The sequence below is a fragment of the Macaca mulatta genome, chromosome 1 (genome assembly GCF_049350105.2).
Source record: "Macaca mulatta isolate MMU2019108-1 chromosome 1, T2T-MMU8v2.0, whole genome shotgun sequence".
NCBI lineage: Eukaryota > Metazoa > Chordata > Mammalia > Primates > Cercopithecidae > Macaca > Macaca mulatta.
Genome location: NC_133406.1, coordinates 119,928,306 through 119,944,476, shown reverse-complemented (window position 1 = coordinate 119,944,476; position 16,171 = coordinate 119,928,306). Strand labels below are relative to the sequence as shown.

Below are 16,171 nucleotides of genomic sequence, written 5' to 3'. Positions count from 1 at the left end.
TAGATAGTATACTCCTTTACCCTAAATACTTCAGCATTATTTCCTAAGGACAAGGACATCTCTTATATAATTACAGTACAATTATCAAATTTAGAAAATTAGACATTGATAAAATACTGTTATCTAATATATAGTCCATATCAAAATCTGCCAATTTTTTCCAATCATGTGAAACAAGCATGTTGTAAGAAAGGTAGCTGAAATGTAACTTCTCTCAGGAGTAGTATAAGTTTGATGAGTATGCCTTTTCAACTCCTTGATTAAAAATAGAATAAAGCAAATATTTGGTCATTGTGATCATCTCCTTTATGACATCCTCCACTTCTCATTGAACTCTGAATTACTTGCTTTCAGTGAATAAACATGTAGTGTTTGTGTGAATTGGTAGGGAAAAGTGGAAAGGGAAGCTGGGAAGCATAGTACAAATGGGGGTGAATCAGTGTTCTTAATAAGGAACAGGCCTGTCTTTAGGAATTCATACTGATAATTTATGCAACAAATCTGATTCTCTAAATCTCTGGCAAAAGATGCAACAGATATTTTTGAAGATAGAAATAAAATTTTGTTGGCCGTGTTTAACTCACCTTACTTGTTTTGCTGTTTCTTCCTAGCCCGTGACTGAAGAGTTACTCAAACAACAAAAGCTGAATTCACTTGAGACCACTATAACTCAGCAGTCTGTATCTGATTCCCACTTGGCAGAACTCCAGGAAAAAATCCAGCAAACAGAGGCCACCAACAAGGTATGATTAGTACTATCCCCTAGGAGATGACAGGGTTTTCCTGAGGATGTGACTGGCTCTAGCCTGAGTCTGTCTACCTGTGTAGGACTTGGGAGATGGATACTGTGTACTCCTTGTGCTCTAGGGAATATTTCATGTAAAAGTGTAGTTCTTCCCTTTATTCTTATCAAGATTTTAGCTTGTTCTGTACAGATCATAATTTCTGGTGCTTTTCAGGTGTGTAATTAAAACTTGCATGCAGGCCAGTGCAGTGACTCACGCCTGTAATACCAGTGCTTTGGGAGGCCAAAGCAGGTGGATCACAAGATTGGGAGTTCGAGACCCGCCTGGCCAACATGGTGAAACCCTGTCTCTACTAAAAAATACAAAAAATTAGCCAGGCGTTGTGGCAGATGCCTGTAATCCCAGCTACTTGGGAGGCTGAAGCAGGAGAATCGCTTGAACCCAGGAGGTGGAGGTTGCAGTGAGCCACGACCATGCCACTGCACTCGGGCCTGGGCAACAGAGAGAGACTCTGTCTCAAAAAAAAAAAAAAAACTTACATGCAATCTTTCACTGTAAAAGGCACTGAGATAGGAGGTCTGTGTTTTTTATTTTAGCTTAACTTGTTACTACTTTCTAGCCCATGAATTTTAATGTCTGGCTTAGAAGAAAATTGCTACAATTTGGGATGCTGAACTTGTGGCCTCCGTGCCCCTATAGTGCCCTCTCCTATGCTAGGTAGCAGAAGTTCTTTGGTCCTTGTATAAGGGATCCATACTAGGAACCACTTGCCTACTTGGTCCATGTGGACAAGTTCCTAGTATGGCTGCCATCATAGAGAGATCACAGTGCATGAAGATTGAGACAATTTAGTACTGAAGGAAGTATTTCATTTCTCTTGCTACTATTCGTTGCTGGTTGACTTACCACTTTAATGGTTACTATATGTGGGAAAAATAACAAGGTAATATCCCCTAAGAAATTCTTTAAATCCAAGATTTGAGGAAAGGCTTTATTCATTTGAGGCTAAAAGACATCACTGACCTAAAAAACTGTTTTTCTTTGCTGAATTCAGATTCTTCAAGAGAAACTTAATGAAATGAGCTATGAACTAAAGTGTGCTCAGGAGTCGTCTCAAAAGCAAGATGGTACAATTCAGAACCTCAAGGAAACTCTGAAGAGCAGGGAAAGTGAGGTAAAATACTTAGCTATCAAGGACCTCTGTGGAAACAATTGGTCCCTTCAAAGTAGACAAGTATTGTCAGACTTATCTTAGCCTGGAGATATTGTAGCTTAACCTCGATTGATATTTTGGAATAGTCACATTACTAAAATCTGTATAGGTGAGATAATGGAATTTATAATTGGTTTACTAACATGTTTGATATTCCCTCTCTCATTTTCAGACTGAGGAGTTGTACCAGGTGATTGAAGGACAAAATGACACAATGGCAAAGCTTCGAGAAATGCTGCACCAAAGCCAGCTTGGACAACTTCACGTATGTGAGGGTCACATAGGACAGGAGAGACCTCAGTTGGGGATGTGCCATTTTGGTTGCAGTCTTGACTTTATTTTCAGTCTTCGTGGGAGCTCAGTGCTTGCCCTCCTTGTGATTGTGATTTCTACTCTCTTTTCAGAGCTCAGAGGGTACTTCCCCAGCTCAGCAACAGGTGGCTCTGCTTGATCTTCAGAGTGCTTTATTCTGCAGCCAGCTGGAAATACAGAAGCTCCAGAGGGTGGTACGACAGAAAGAGCGCCAACTGGCTGATGCCAAACAATGTGTGCAGTTTGTAGAGGCTGCAGCACACGAGAGTGAACAGCAGAAAGAGGCTTCTTGGAAACATAACCAGGTAAATCATTAACTATTTTATTGCCCTAAATGCTGACTTTGCCCTGATAATAACTTTTTAGCAGGATAGTTTGTGTTGAACCCTTGAATCACTTGCATAATCTAAGTATTTCAGTTCGACACTTGCTGCCCTTGTACCATATGCTAGTTAGAGTAGTCCCCCTTTATCCACAGTTTCACCTTCCATGGTTTCAGTTATCTGGGGTCAACCACAGACAAAAAGCATTAAGATATTTCAAGAGAGACCACATTCACATAACTTTTTTTTTTGAGACAGAATCTCACTCTGTCTCCCAGGCTGGAGTGCAGTGATGTGATCTCTGCTCACTGCAAGCTCCGCCTCCTGGGTTCATGCCATTCTCCCACTTCAGCCTCCCGAGTAGCTGGGACTACGGGCGCCTGCCACCACGCCCGGCTAATTTTGTTTTTGTATTTTTAGTAGAGACGGGTTTTCATCATGTTAGTCAGGATGGTCTCGATCTCCTGACCTCGTGATCTGCCTGCCTTGGCCTCCCTTACGTAACTTTTGTTACAGCATGTTGTTGTAATTCTTCTATTTTATTGTTATTCTTAATCTGTTAGTATGTCTAATTTGTAAGTAAACCTTTATCATAGTTATCTATGTACAGGAAAAAACAGTTATATACAGGCTTCAGTGCTATCTGGTTTCCGGCATCCACTGGGCGTCCTAGAATGTATCCCCTGTGGGTTGAGGGGTGATTACCATATTGAGTTGTGCCCTGGAAATACAAGGATGAATAGCACAGGCTCCTTTCTTTTAAGTTACTTATAGTTCAGTAAGAGAGACAGTCGCATAAGCTGAGTTTCAGAGTGGTAAATTCTGAAGGGGATGTATATATGGAGTCCTACAGGAATATCTAGGAAAGGAGTCAAGGAAAAGGAATCAAGGAAAGCTTCATGAAGGAGGAGACATCTGAGGTTATTCTTGAAGGATGGTTAAAACCAGTCAGAAAAGTGGGGACGAATCACTAAGGTCAGAGGAATGACATGCATAATAATCAGCCCTGTCTTTTATTTTTTATTTTTGAATAATAAAATATACAATTCTTTTCTTTCTTTTTTTTTTTTTTTTGAGACAGAGTCTCACTCTGTCACCCAGGCTGGAGTGCAGTGGTACTATCTTGGCTCACTGCAAGCTCCACCTCCCGGGTTCACGCCATTCTCCTGCCTCCGCCTTCTGAGTAGCTGGGACTACAGCCACCTGCCACCACACCCAGCTAATTTTTTTTTTTAATTTTTAGTAGAGATGGGATTTCACCATGTTAGCCAGGATGGTTGTGATCTCCTGACCTTGTGATCCACCTGCCTCGGCTTCCCAAAGTGTTGGGATTACAGGCGTGACCCACCATGCCCGGCCTTTTTTTTTTTTTTTTGAGACGGAGTTTCACTCTTGTTGCCCAAGCTGGAGTGCAATGGTGCAATCTTGGCTCACCACAACCTCCACCTCCCGGGTTCAAGCGATTCTCCTGCCTCAGCCTCCCAGTAGCTGGGATTACAGGTATGCACCACCATGCCTGGCTAATTTTATATTTTTAATAGAGACAGGGTTTCTCCATGTTGGTCAGGCTGGTCTCAAACTCCCAACCTCAGGTGATCTGCCCACCTTGGCCTCCCAAAGTGCTGAGATTACAGGCATGAGCCACCACGCTGGGCCAAAATGCACAATTCTTAAATGGTTCCTTTATCTTGTTAGCTTAGAGCGTATATGTTTAAGATTTAAAAGATTTTTTTTTTCGTGGTCTCTTTTCTTAAGCTCTTTAACACTCAAGTTTAAAAGTGTAATTTTTGAAGGATCTCCCTGGTTTAGTGGTTTGGAGATTAAATATTAGCCCTGAATTTCCTTTTGAAATATTAAAATTTCGGCTGGGCACAGTGGCTCACACCTGTAATCCCAGTACTTTGGGAGGCCGAGGCCAGTGGATCATGAGGTCAGGAGTTCAAGACCAGCCTAACCAAGATGGTGAAACCCCATCTCTAGTAAAATTACAAAAATTAGCCAGGCGTGGTGGCGGGCATCTGTAATCCCAGCTACTTCGGGAGACTGAGGCAGAGAAATGCTTGAATCTGGAAGCCGGAGGTTGCAGTGAGCCGAGATTGTACCACTGTACTTCAGCATGGGCGACAGAGTAAGACTCCATTTCAAAAAAAAAATTAAAATTTCAGATGTCTGGGCAGGGTCAGGGAGTGGTGGAGGATGGGGGTAGAAATAATTCTTAACTTTTTGTTATTTGGCTAAAGGAAACATTTTCCCAAGATTTGTTTGGTTGATGAGAATATGTATTTTGGGAGCTCTCTAAAGTAACAGATGATTTAAAGATTACTGACTTTCTTATCAGAAAGATAAATATGGCAAGCTAAGAAAGAAGAGTGATGGTCTCTATGAGATCTTTAGAAAAAAGGATGATAGGAATAGTTTATCCTTGAGCTTACTGTAAATAATCTAGGTTTACCATAGGACAGATTCTCATTTAATGGTTCTACACATGTATCCTTTTTAAGCCAAAAAATAAGTATTGAACTATAATTATCAAGCTTACGTCCTACCCATTCACAACTTTTACAATTTTCCATTTCCCATTCAATTCATGTATAATACTTCTATAGCAGTTTTAATAATGGCATCCTCTACCGCTCTTTCAGTTTATATACCTTGAAAATTTTAAGGCCTCTATATATAACCATGTGACAATTTTAGATCTCTTAATATGTTTAATTCAGGAATTGCGGAAAGCCTTGCAGCAGCTACAAGAAGAATTGCAGAACAAGAGCCAACAGCTTCGTGCCCGGGAGGCTGAAAAATACAATGAGATTCGAACCCAGGAACAAAACATCCAGCACCTCAACCATAGTCTGAGTCACAAGGAGCAATTGCTTCAGGTGAGTTTACATGATTTCAATGAAAACTGGGCTCATAGAACTCTGAAATTTGTTTATATAAATTTAAGATATTATTCCACCAGTGTTGAGTCCCTGCTATAAGGCAAACATTGAGAGGTGGGAATCAAGAGGATTTAAAATAAATAGAAAGTATAATTTGTGAATTAAGATGCTTACTAACAAGTGTAAGAAACAGTACATATAGCCCTGATTTAAGCAGTCTTTTATGAAGTCTTTTATAAAGACTTAATATTCAGAAAATAGTTATTAAGCACCTCTGTGAGTCACACACTTTTCTGGGCGTTGGGAAGACAAAAGATTTGGCTACTGCTCTCAGTTTAATAGATGAAGACAAACTACAGAAACTTCCAGAGTCATTTTGATGATGGAATGAAAGTTTGAGGGGAAAATGGAGCATTAAGAAGAGACTGATCTCTTCTGCCACCTACTCTAAGCTTCAGTCACATTGAATCCACTACATTTCACTGAATGTACAATTTTTTCATTGTATGCGTAGTGTGCATATTTTTTTTCTCTAGCATACAGTCCTCTCCCTTCTTAGGAAATCCTAGTCCTTTAATTAAGACTCACCGCAAATGTTACCTCCTCTGTGAGGTCTTTACTGACACCTGCAGGCAGAGTTAGGCAGTGCATCCTGTGTTCCCCTGGTAGCTAGCCTAGGATGCAGAACAGTTAATTCTATGTGTTGTGTCTGTTGTATGTTGCAGAATAGTTTACAATTTATATGTCTGTTATCTCTGCTAAACTTGTTACTTTTGAGGAGAGTGATCACATCTTTTTTTTTTTTTGTCCTGAATAACTAACAAATTACTTGGTAATTTAGTTAATGTTGGATAAAAGAATAAAAGAAATGATTTTTTGGTCTCAGGAATTTCGGGAGCTCCTACAATATCGAGATAACTCAGACAAAACCCTTGAAGCAAATGAAATGTTGCTTGAGAAACTTCGCCAGCGCATACATGATAAAGCTGTTGCTCTGGAGGTATGTATCACCATTTTGCCCACTATGCTATGGATTATTCTATCTACATAGGTATTATAGAAATTTGTGTTTACTTACATTTGCTGCTCTGGGATTTGGTTTTCTAGTCTGCCATCTTGTGGAATAAGAGTGGTCAGGATAGTAAATCTTACAGAGCTTTAGGAGTCTTCCTTTCCTTGCAGCGGGCTATAGATGAAAAATTCTCTGCTCTAGAAGAGAAAGAAAAAGAACTGCGCCAGCTTCGTCTTGCTGTGAGAGAGCGAGATCATGACTTAGAAAGACTGAGAGGTGTCCTCTCCTCCAATGAAACTACTATGCAAGTGAGAGCAAAACCTATCTCTGACTTGGTGTTCCTCTCCCACTTATGTTCTAAGCCTGAAGCATGACACCCCTCCATCATTTTCTGAAAACCAGGGATTTTGCTTTATAAGGGGGGAGAAAACCAAAAATAGTAGTCACTAGTTCCATCATTGTCGATTAGGAAGTGAGAGATTTTAGCACTTCTACTTTCGTTTGTAATACGAATTTTGTGAGGAGAGCCAGTGAATATTGATTTCTGTTTACGTAGTTCTGATTTATTTCCAGTTCTTGTTCATACATAAATACACATGCACACACACTGCCCTCTCTCTCTCTCTTACTTTTACTGAAGCATTATTAGGGTGCAACTATTAAATTGTGTCTTCTACCTTAATATTATCTACATGTCCATGAACTGCCATAATTAGAACACTTGTTTATCAATATTTACTGTGGGCTTTTTTGCGTATTTATTTTAGAGCTTAGGTATCTACCTGCCACTTTTTTGAGAAATCCTTTATAGTGTCGTGCACTTCCTCCAAAATGCTTCCTTTTATCATATATTCTATATTTAATCTCTCCACAAACTAGATAAAAGTTTCTAAAAACCCCAAAAAAAAAAAAAAACAGATTAGCTTGGCATTGTTTAGATCAATGCTCTCATCTTGCAAATAAAAATAAATTGATGGGAGATTATTTAAAAGTGGATGTAATTTGTTGTTTATCCTGAGGAGTATGGGGTAATCGTTTTGACTGATGATTGCTCTCTTTATGGCTGTAGAGTATGGAGAGTCTCCTGAGGGCCAAAGGCCTGGAAGTGGAACAGTTATCTACTACCTGTCAAAACCTCCGGTGGCTGAAAGAAGAAATTGAAACCAAATTTAGCCATTGGCAGAAGGAACAAGAGAGTATCATTCAGCAGTTACAGACATCTCTGCATGATAGGAACAAAGAAGTGGAGGCAAGACTTCAGTTAACTTAAAGGCAGTTGGTTCAGTGATTATGTAATCTCAGCCTTGGATTAGGACTCTTCAGATCTGGAGGCCTGTGACCCAAGTCTTTAATTTCATTCTGTGCCTGGGCAGGTCATTGACTTTCACTGGGATTTCTTTTTTTTCCCCATATCTAGAAACTTAAGTTGGTAATTAACTTTCTCAAAGAAGTTATGTGAGAATGAATGAGACCAAACATTGCCTCTTCCATCTGGCAGCTATTAACCTTTATTAGTTACAGTGTTCATGCTGGGGCAGGTGCTGTTTTCAGATGTCAATGGATATTCACTCGTTGAATCCTCACAAGGCCATGAGGCACATTCTATTATCCCTGTTTTGTAGAGGAGGAAACAGACTTCTGAAGCTAAGTAACTTGTCCAAGCTAACATAGCTAATAAGTAGCAGATCCAGTATCAACCTAGGCAGTATGGCTCCTCTGTTTCCTCCACCATATACCGGTGGTTAGTACAGAAATAGAAACCATCACTATGAGAGCAAATACAGTGTTTAGTATTCCTTTCAGCAATTCATTTTATGCTTCACCCTATAAAGTTACACTGGGGGAAAACAAATAAATGAAAGGAGTGTCCATTTATCCTCATCTAACATTAATTGTTACATGCCCTGAACAAATAGAAAAAGGCTTATTTCAGAAAACAATATGTATGTAAGTGGCCACCAGAGAGAGTTTTCTGTATTGTTTGTATTCATTCCTGGGACATGTATTTAGAGACTTCTGTGTTCCAGGCCTGTGCTAGATCTGGTAAAACAAAAATGAGTAAAACGTGATACTTACTCTCAAGAATCTCACACCTCCTTCTTCTATGATAGATTCTTATAAGCCCTTTGATATTTAGTAGAGGCAGTTCTTTTCTCTGGAAACTTACAGTGTCCCTTCTGCATTAGGATCTTAGTGCAACATTGCTGTGCAAACTTGGACCAGGGCAGAGTGAGATAGCAGAGGAGCTGTGCCAGCGTCTACAGCGAAAGGAAAGGATGCTGCAGGACCTTCTAAGTGATCGAAACAAACTAGTGGTGGAACATGAAATGGAGATTCAAGGCCTGCTTCAGTCTGTGAGCACCAGGGAGCAGGAAAGCCAAGTAAGGATTAATGCACAGATCAGAAAAGTATCATGTAGTGCATTTATAGTCTGCAAATAGGAAGCATTTGCAGACTATAGATGTGTGTATATTTATATATTTTACAGTCAACTCCGTTAGTTTCTTTCCTTCCATTTATTACCTAGACCACAGTTTTATTTATTTACTTACTTATTTAGAGGTTGGGGGGGGGGGTCTCGCTGTGTTGTACAGGCTGGTCTCGAACTCCTGGGCTCAAGCAATCATCCTGTCTTGGCTTCCCAAACTGCTGGCATTGTAGGTGTGAGCTGCTGTACCTGGCCTAAGACCACAGTTTTACATTAATCATCAAAGTATGAAAAATTTCTTAAAAACCTTGAATTTGGAAGGGTGCCTAAACAATACATGTATCCATTAACTTCATTACATGCATTTTCTTTTCCTTAATAATCTGATCATTTTGAGAGAAAGGCGTAGGGGTTGTGAGTGTTTTGATTTTGATTCTAAATTATTAAGACTTGAGTGATATTTTGCATTTCCAGTCAAGGTATGGGAAAACTTACACTCAACATGTTTACTCTTAGTTTTTGTAAAATCTGAGTTATCTTAAGAGGGAAAAAAGATTGCGTTTTTCAGAGGTCATGGTGAGAATAAACAATCTCATAATAGTATGGAGTGTATTAATTCCACAATATTTAAGAAGTAAATTCTTTTTTTTTTTTTTTTTTTTTGATGGCATCTCCCTCTGTCACCCAGCTGGAGTGCAGTGGCGCGATCTCGGCTCACTGCAACCTCTGCCTCCTGGGTTCAAGCAATTCTCCTGCCTCAGCCTCCCAGGTAGCTGGGATTACAGGCATGTACCACCATGCCTGCTAAGTTTTGTATTTTTAGTAGAGATGGGGTTTCACCATGTTGGCCAGGCTGAAATGTTGGATCATTCCTGGCCTCAAGTGATCCACCCATCTCGGCCTCTCAAAGTGCTGAGATTACAGGCGTGAGCCACCATGCCCTGCCCATAAGTAAATTCTTAATTTTTTCTCATTTCTATGTGTTTTCTTCTCAAGGCTAAAGACTCTTAGTTGACTTATGCTGCATTTCAGATACCAGTAGCTCTGAATCCCCCTGGACAGTTTTTAGAGGAAGATAGACTTTTTTTGGCCTATGTTATTTGACCCCATAATATTTTCTTACATTTCCTCATATTGTGAAAGGATTATACACCACTGTTCTAATTGCTAGGCCTACTGAAGTAAACACACATCTTACTAGAAAGGTCCTGCTGTGTGCTTCAGAAATTGTTTCTAAAATAGACCTAACAACATTATTCTAAATTATTTAAGTCTTTGGCAAGAGGCTAGGATCTTTGAGTTTTCTTTTTAACCTCTTTGTGATTTGGAAGAATTAGTCTTTATTATACCTCAGAAAAAAAAATTATGCACTGCTGGTAATAGAATAATGGAGATGATGGAAATTACAGGAGATTTTTCAACTCAAGAAGATTAATGGTTGTATTCTTCTACATCTGCTTCTCTAAATTTACATGCAAAAGAAATCACCTGAATAGCTTTTTAAAGATGTAGATTGTGGAGCTCAACTCCAGAGAAAGAAATTAGGATGTATAGATGGGACTTTAAGAATTTGCATTTCTAACAAGTTTCCAGGTGATAGTGATGCTGCAGGTGCATGGACTGCACTGGAGGAGCACTGCTAAAAACTCTTAAATCCTACCAGAAAAAGAGCGCCAAGGCAGATAGAGCACAGTATATGTCTTATATGTTATTTATTACGTTTTTTTTCCACAGTTTTCACAGATATTTTTATTAAGGTACTTTAATAATATACTGATACTTCTAACATGGTTATATTCAAATCTCCAAAGAGCCCACATTTTACTTACTGAAAAATGGAAGGTTTTTTTTTTCGTATTTCCCTTAGAAATTGTGACAAGAGGTCAGCTTCTCCCTTAAAACAGTAGTACTTTTCCTCAGAGACAGTTGGTGTTACGATTCATCATCTTATACCCTCAGTAATTTTAATATCAACTTAGTATTTCCAGATTTTCTGTTTAAATGTAGACTTTCTGTGCATTAATAGTTAAAACTGTTCTAGCTCTTTCCCTTATTGTGTCATCATCTGTCTTAGAAAACTGAGATTTGAAATGAAACAAGCTGAGTTTGGTGATTTTGAGGTTGAGATTCTCCTAATCATGTGGTCTGATAAAAATGTTTATGTGTGTAATTGATTCATTCAGTAAATATGTAGTGAGTGTCTATTATGTCCCAGACACTGTACTGGGTGCTTGAGATTCAGCACCAAGTTGCCTTTAGGAAACTTCACATTCCATGTAGGGGAAGCAGAGAGAGAGAGAGATTAGATAATGGTAAGTGCATTGAAAAAAAAAATAGGCACAGTAAGGAGTGTTGGAGATAGAGAAGAGATTGCTGGGTTTAAAAAAAAAATTTCCCAGCTTTATTGAGGTATAATTGACAAATATTGTATATATTCAAGGTGTACAACATGACGTGTTGATATACATATACATTGTGAAATGATTGCCACAATCAAATTAACACAGCCGTCACTACACATTTTATGCGTGTATGGTGAAGACACTTAAGATCTACTCTCTTAGCAAATTTCAAGGAAATAATACAGTATTATTAACTAAAGTCACCATGCTATACATTGGATCCCCAAAACATATTCATCTTATACCTGAAAGCTTGTACCCTTTGGCCAGCAAGATTGCTGTTTTGGATAGGATATGCAGGGAAGACCAACCTGATAAGGTGACATTTGGCCAATACCTGAAGGGAGCAAACCACACAAATGTTTGATTGAAGAGCAATCTTCCCCTAAGAAGCAGCTGATCCAAGAATAAAGACATTTGTTATACTAATTCAAACCAGAATCGTAACACCTTAGCCTGATAGTTCTAGCAGAACCTATTTCAGATTCTCTTACCTGTTACAGATGTCTTAAATTCAGTTTTTTTCCCAATATTCTGCCTATGAGACTTTATTTCCATTCACTTAACTATGTTTTTCCCTGTAATCTGAAAGCAAGGGAACTATTTCCTAAGGACCCACTGTTTTCTGTTGTTGTTTGTTTGTTGTTTACAAATGGTTGACTTTGAAGAAATAATACCAGAACAAAAAATTTGTTTTACTAGAATATCTTTCTAATGTTATTTGTGATTTCCTCTTACTAGGCTGCTGCAGAGAAGATGGTGCAAGCCTTAATGGAAAGAAATTTGGAATTACAGGCCCTGCGCCAATATTTAGGAGGGAGAGACTCCCTGACATCCCAAGCACCCATCTCTAACCAACAAGCTGAAGTTACCCCCACTGGCCCCCCTCTTGGAGAACAGACTGATCAAGTAAGAACTATAGACATATAATTCATGCTGATTCCATTTCCTTTTTACATTTGAGGTGTATGTTTGATAATTTTAATACCAAATTCTGAGAATATTCTCAGTATTGTCATTGTGATCATAGTTCCTGCATCTTCCTAAGTCCCCCGACTTTTGCAATTTTTTAGGGTTCAATGCAGATACCTTCCAGAGATGGTAGCACTTCATTGACTGCCAAAGAGGATGCCAGCATACCCAGATCCACATTAGGTAAGTATCAAATTTCATTTCATTAAGGGACTTTGTTTTTCTCTTGTTTTTCCTTCTAGTAATCTCCGTATTAATAGGTTTGGCCAAGACTCTTTTCTCTTCCTATCTTAATGGAACAAATAAGTTTGGAATTCCTCTGAAAGGCTGAAGAACTGTCCTTACCTTATGTTGAGTCGAGATTATTGCTCTGGGTTCACAATTTGACCCAGAGAAACTCTATCCTTATTCTCCTTTTCAGATAGCTTTGCAGGGATTCAGAAATGCAGGAGGTAGTGGTTCCATTCCTGCCCAGCAGGGCCATGAGCTGACACCTTTTCCTGGGTATCTTTCAAGTCTGGGGCCACTCAGTGTAAGTTGACATCACCTACATTAAACTGTTAGGAAGGGTAGGCAGTGTACATTGAGTTATTTGCCAAGCCTAGCCCCATTCAGGGGATGGTTTAGAAAAGTCTTACAAGTAGTCATTCTCTAGTAGAAAAACTTTATACTAATCAAAGAATAAAAGAATGTTGGATTTGTGAATATACTGTTGTTTATTCAGCCTTTTCTTTATAGCATCTAGGATGATTGCAGTATTTTGCTATTACAAATAATGCTTTTTACATTTGTGTGTATGTTTTCTTTTTTCTTATTATTGGAATGTGTCCTCTGTAAATTACTCAAAGGAAGCAGCAGATACCACATTATGTTAATAGCAATTAAAACTAGCGCTATATTTTTATTTCAGGAGACTTGGACACAGTTGCAGGGCTAGAAAAAGAACTGAGTAATGCCAAAGAGGAACTTGAACTCATGGCTAAAAAAGAAAGAGAAAGTCAGGTGAGTTTTGTAGTTAAGTCTTAATTTCAAAATCCCTGTTATTTTTTCTTTCAAAATAGTTTATATTTAAAAGCATATAATTCTCCAAGTATAATATCTGAGTCCAAATGCCGGGTATGACTTTTTTCTTTTTGGAGAAAGTTATTTTATATATACATTATCTCATAAAGATGCTCCTGTTTTTAGATTGGGACCATTAAAACTTATTAAGTGCTGGAAAAATGTAACCGTCTCTCCCCATTGCTAACTGGAATAAAATAATTGTAAAGTCTGGGAGTGGTGGCTCATGCCTGTAATCCCAGCACTTTGGGAGGCCGAAGCGGGCGGATCACTTGAGGTCAGGAGTTCGAGACCAGCCTGGCCAATAGACGAAACCCCGTCTTTACTAAAAATACAAAAATTAGCCAGGTGTAGTGGCGGGCGCCTGTAATCCCAGCTACTTGGGAGCCTGAGGCAGGAGAATCACTTGAACCCGAGAGGCAGAGGTTGCAGTGAGTTGAGATCGTGCCATCACACTCCAGCCTGGGCAACAAGAGCAAAACTCCGCCTCCAAGATACTACTACCACTAATAATAATAATAATAATTGTAAAGCACTAGTGAAAAAAGGAAGTGTTGTGTGATTGCTGCTTAGAGTTATGACATTAGACCCATGAAATTAGTTTTAGAAACATGAAACGAGAAATTTGAGTATAATCAATGTTGATCAAGTATTCATGTGCAATGTACTGTGCTAGGTATTTAAATTAGCACTAATGCTCACAGCTCTACACAAAGTAAGTGGTGTCGACCCAATTATTATAGACGAAGAAGCTGAAACACTGATTTCTCTTTTAAAATGGGAGTGGAGAATAATCATGTAATTAATAAATGCCAGAGCTATGATTCAAACTCAAGCCTTTTGTGACTTCATATACTTCCTAAGAAGATTCATTTCCTAGAGCACATTTTTCCCACCTTACGCTTTAACTCTCTCTAGCATAGAGTTCTCATCAATTTTTTTAGAAGAGGCCTTTCAAAAAAGATTAGAGATTCCCTTCCCCCTGCATTTCCTCCACAGCTAGCTGCATACTCAACTATGATGCTGAAGAAATACTAGGACCACAGCGCAGAGTTACAGACTGAAACTGAAAGCTTGTTTGTTACTATGTTGGCATCTCTTTTAGAAGATCAGTCAGTGTCATGGCTTTCTGAATTCAGTTGAGCTAGCTAGTCCAAATAGCTCCTTAGTTTTTTTCTACCTTTTGCCATAGCTAGATCTCTAATATAAAACCTGTGTTTGTATTTCTTTTGATTTCATTTTGATCTTTTTTTTTATTTCATTACCATATTTCTGCTTACAAACAGACTCATGTTTTATGACTCAGTTAGTTTTCAGGATATGAGAAGGTGTGGCGTTTAAGAAACACCAGTTTTAAAAATCCCCTAGTCTCCCTTCCTCTTTGTGGTTCTACCTTAGCCGTTATCTGATTATTCATGTTAGATATTTTAGTTTCCATATCCTCTTCCTGTTTTTCTCACATTTATCAAATCCAAAGTAATGTTACTTTTTGGTTCTGTCCTGTTTTCAGGATCATGAAATTGAAATGCCTATGAATGGGTATTTTGAGTGGGTGATATTTAACTATTGCTAAATTCCTTTAAAGGGTTTCTTTAAAATAACTTGTCCTTACCATAAAGACTGTATGGATATGTGGGATCTACAGGAAAGACATTATTACCTAGTGGCTCTGAGTCAGCTTCCCTGAGTTCACGTTCTGGATTTACCACTTACTAGCCAGCCCTGTGATTTCTGAACAAGTTCCTTAATTTCTCTCAGACTCAATCACCTTGTCTGTAAATTGAAGAGTAGAAGAAGTCACCTTGTGTATACATCAAAGAGTAATTATCTCATAGGATTGTTGTGAGGGTTCACTCATTCATTCATTAGCTATATGGGGACCTTCTCTAAGCTTGGGCTAGTGCTTGGGATGAGGTAGTGAATGAAATCTGTAAGGTCTCTGGCTCTATATAGCTAATTTCTACTGGAGAGATACAGACAATAAATAAACAAACATTATAGTTATAGAGTATAGTAAGTGATATGAGGGAAATGATAGAAAGCAACATGGATGGAGACCATCTTAAATAGGGTGGCCAAAGAAGGCTTCTCTGAGCAGATGACACATAAGCTGGGACCTGAGGATGAACAGGAGGCAGCCCTGGGAAAGATATTTCAGGCAAAGGGAGTAGTAGTTGTAAAGGCCGAGTCAAGAGAAGGTCTGGTGTTCCTAGAAGAGAAAAAGTCTAGTGTGCCTACAGAGTCATGAGTGAGGAGTAAAATGGCAGATATTAAAGTAGGAAAAGTAGGCAGGAGTCAGATCACTAGGTTTGTTAAAAGGATTAAATATATACAAAGCATTTATTTGAGAGCCCGGGGCATAGTGTTAGCAGCTATGGTTATTATCATGAATTTTTTTTTTTTTTTTTTTTTTGACACAGAGTCTCGCTCTGTTGCCAGGCTGGAGTGCAGTGGCGTGATCTCAGCTCACTGCAAGCTCCACCTCCCAGGTTCAAGCGATTCTCCTGCCTCAGCCTCCTGAGTAGCTGGGGTTACAGGCACATACCACCACGCCTGGCTAATTTTTGTATTTTTAGTAGAGATGGGTTTCACCATGTTGGTCAGGCTGGTCTTGAACTCCTGACCTTGTGATCCGCCCACCTCAGCCTCCCAAAGTGCTGGGATTACAGGCGTGAGCCACCGCGCCTGGCCTATTATGATTTTTAATGAACTTTGTCATAGCCAAGTATTTGTCATTTTCTGGTGAGAACACTGAAAGTTTAGGGCATGTAGTGCCAGCTTTTGGCAATATTTCTTCCTAGGTGGTGGCATGTTCTTCC

General features: G+C 39.0%; 1 protein-coding gene across 34 annotated transcripts in view; it reads left to right on the top strand.

Annotated features, from left to right (window-relative positions):
* Window positions 1-16,171, top strand: part of LOC106996441 (myomegalin) — a 219,802-nt gene that overhangs the window by 147,052 nt on the left and 56,579 nt on the right. For all 34 annotated transcript variants that reach the window (XR_013398911.1, XR_013398909.1, XR_013398910.1 and 31 more), the window contains 12 exons: window positions 612-743; window positions 1,801-1,920; window positions 2,132-2,224; window positions 2,364-2,576; window positions 5,315-5,473; window positions 6,363-6,476; window positions 6,659-6,796; window positions 7,558-7,737; window positions 8,675-8,869; window positions 12,060-12,227; window positions 12,392-12,473; window positions 13,201-13,292. Coding sequence is in view for 31 of the 34 variants with exons in the window: in XM_028847190.2 (XP_028703023.2) it covers window positions 612-743; window positions 1,801-1,920; window positions 2,132-2,224; window positions 2,364-2,576; window positions 5,315-5,473; window positions 6,363-6,476; window positions 6,659-6,796; window positions 7,558-7,737; window positions 8,675-8,869; window positions 12,060-12,227; window positions 12,392-12,473; window positions 13,201-13,292 (1,686 nt within the window). In the remaining 3 variants the exon portion in view is untranslated. The remainder of the gene's footprint in view (window positions 1-611; window positions 744-1,800; window positions 1,921-2,131; window positions 2,225-2,363; window positions 2,577-5,314; window positions 5,474-6,362; window positions 6,477-6,658; window positions 6,797-7,557; window positions 7,738-8,674; window positions 8,870-12,059; window positions 12,228-12,391; window positions 12,474-13,200; window positions 13,293-16,171) is intronic.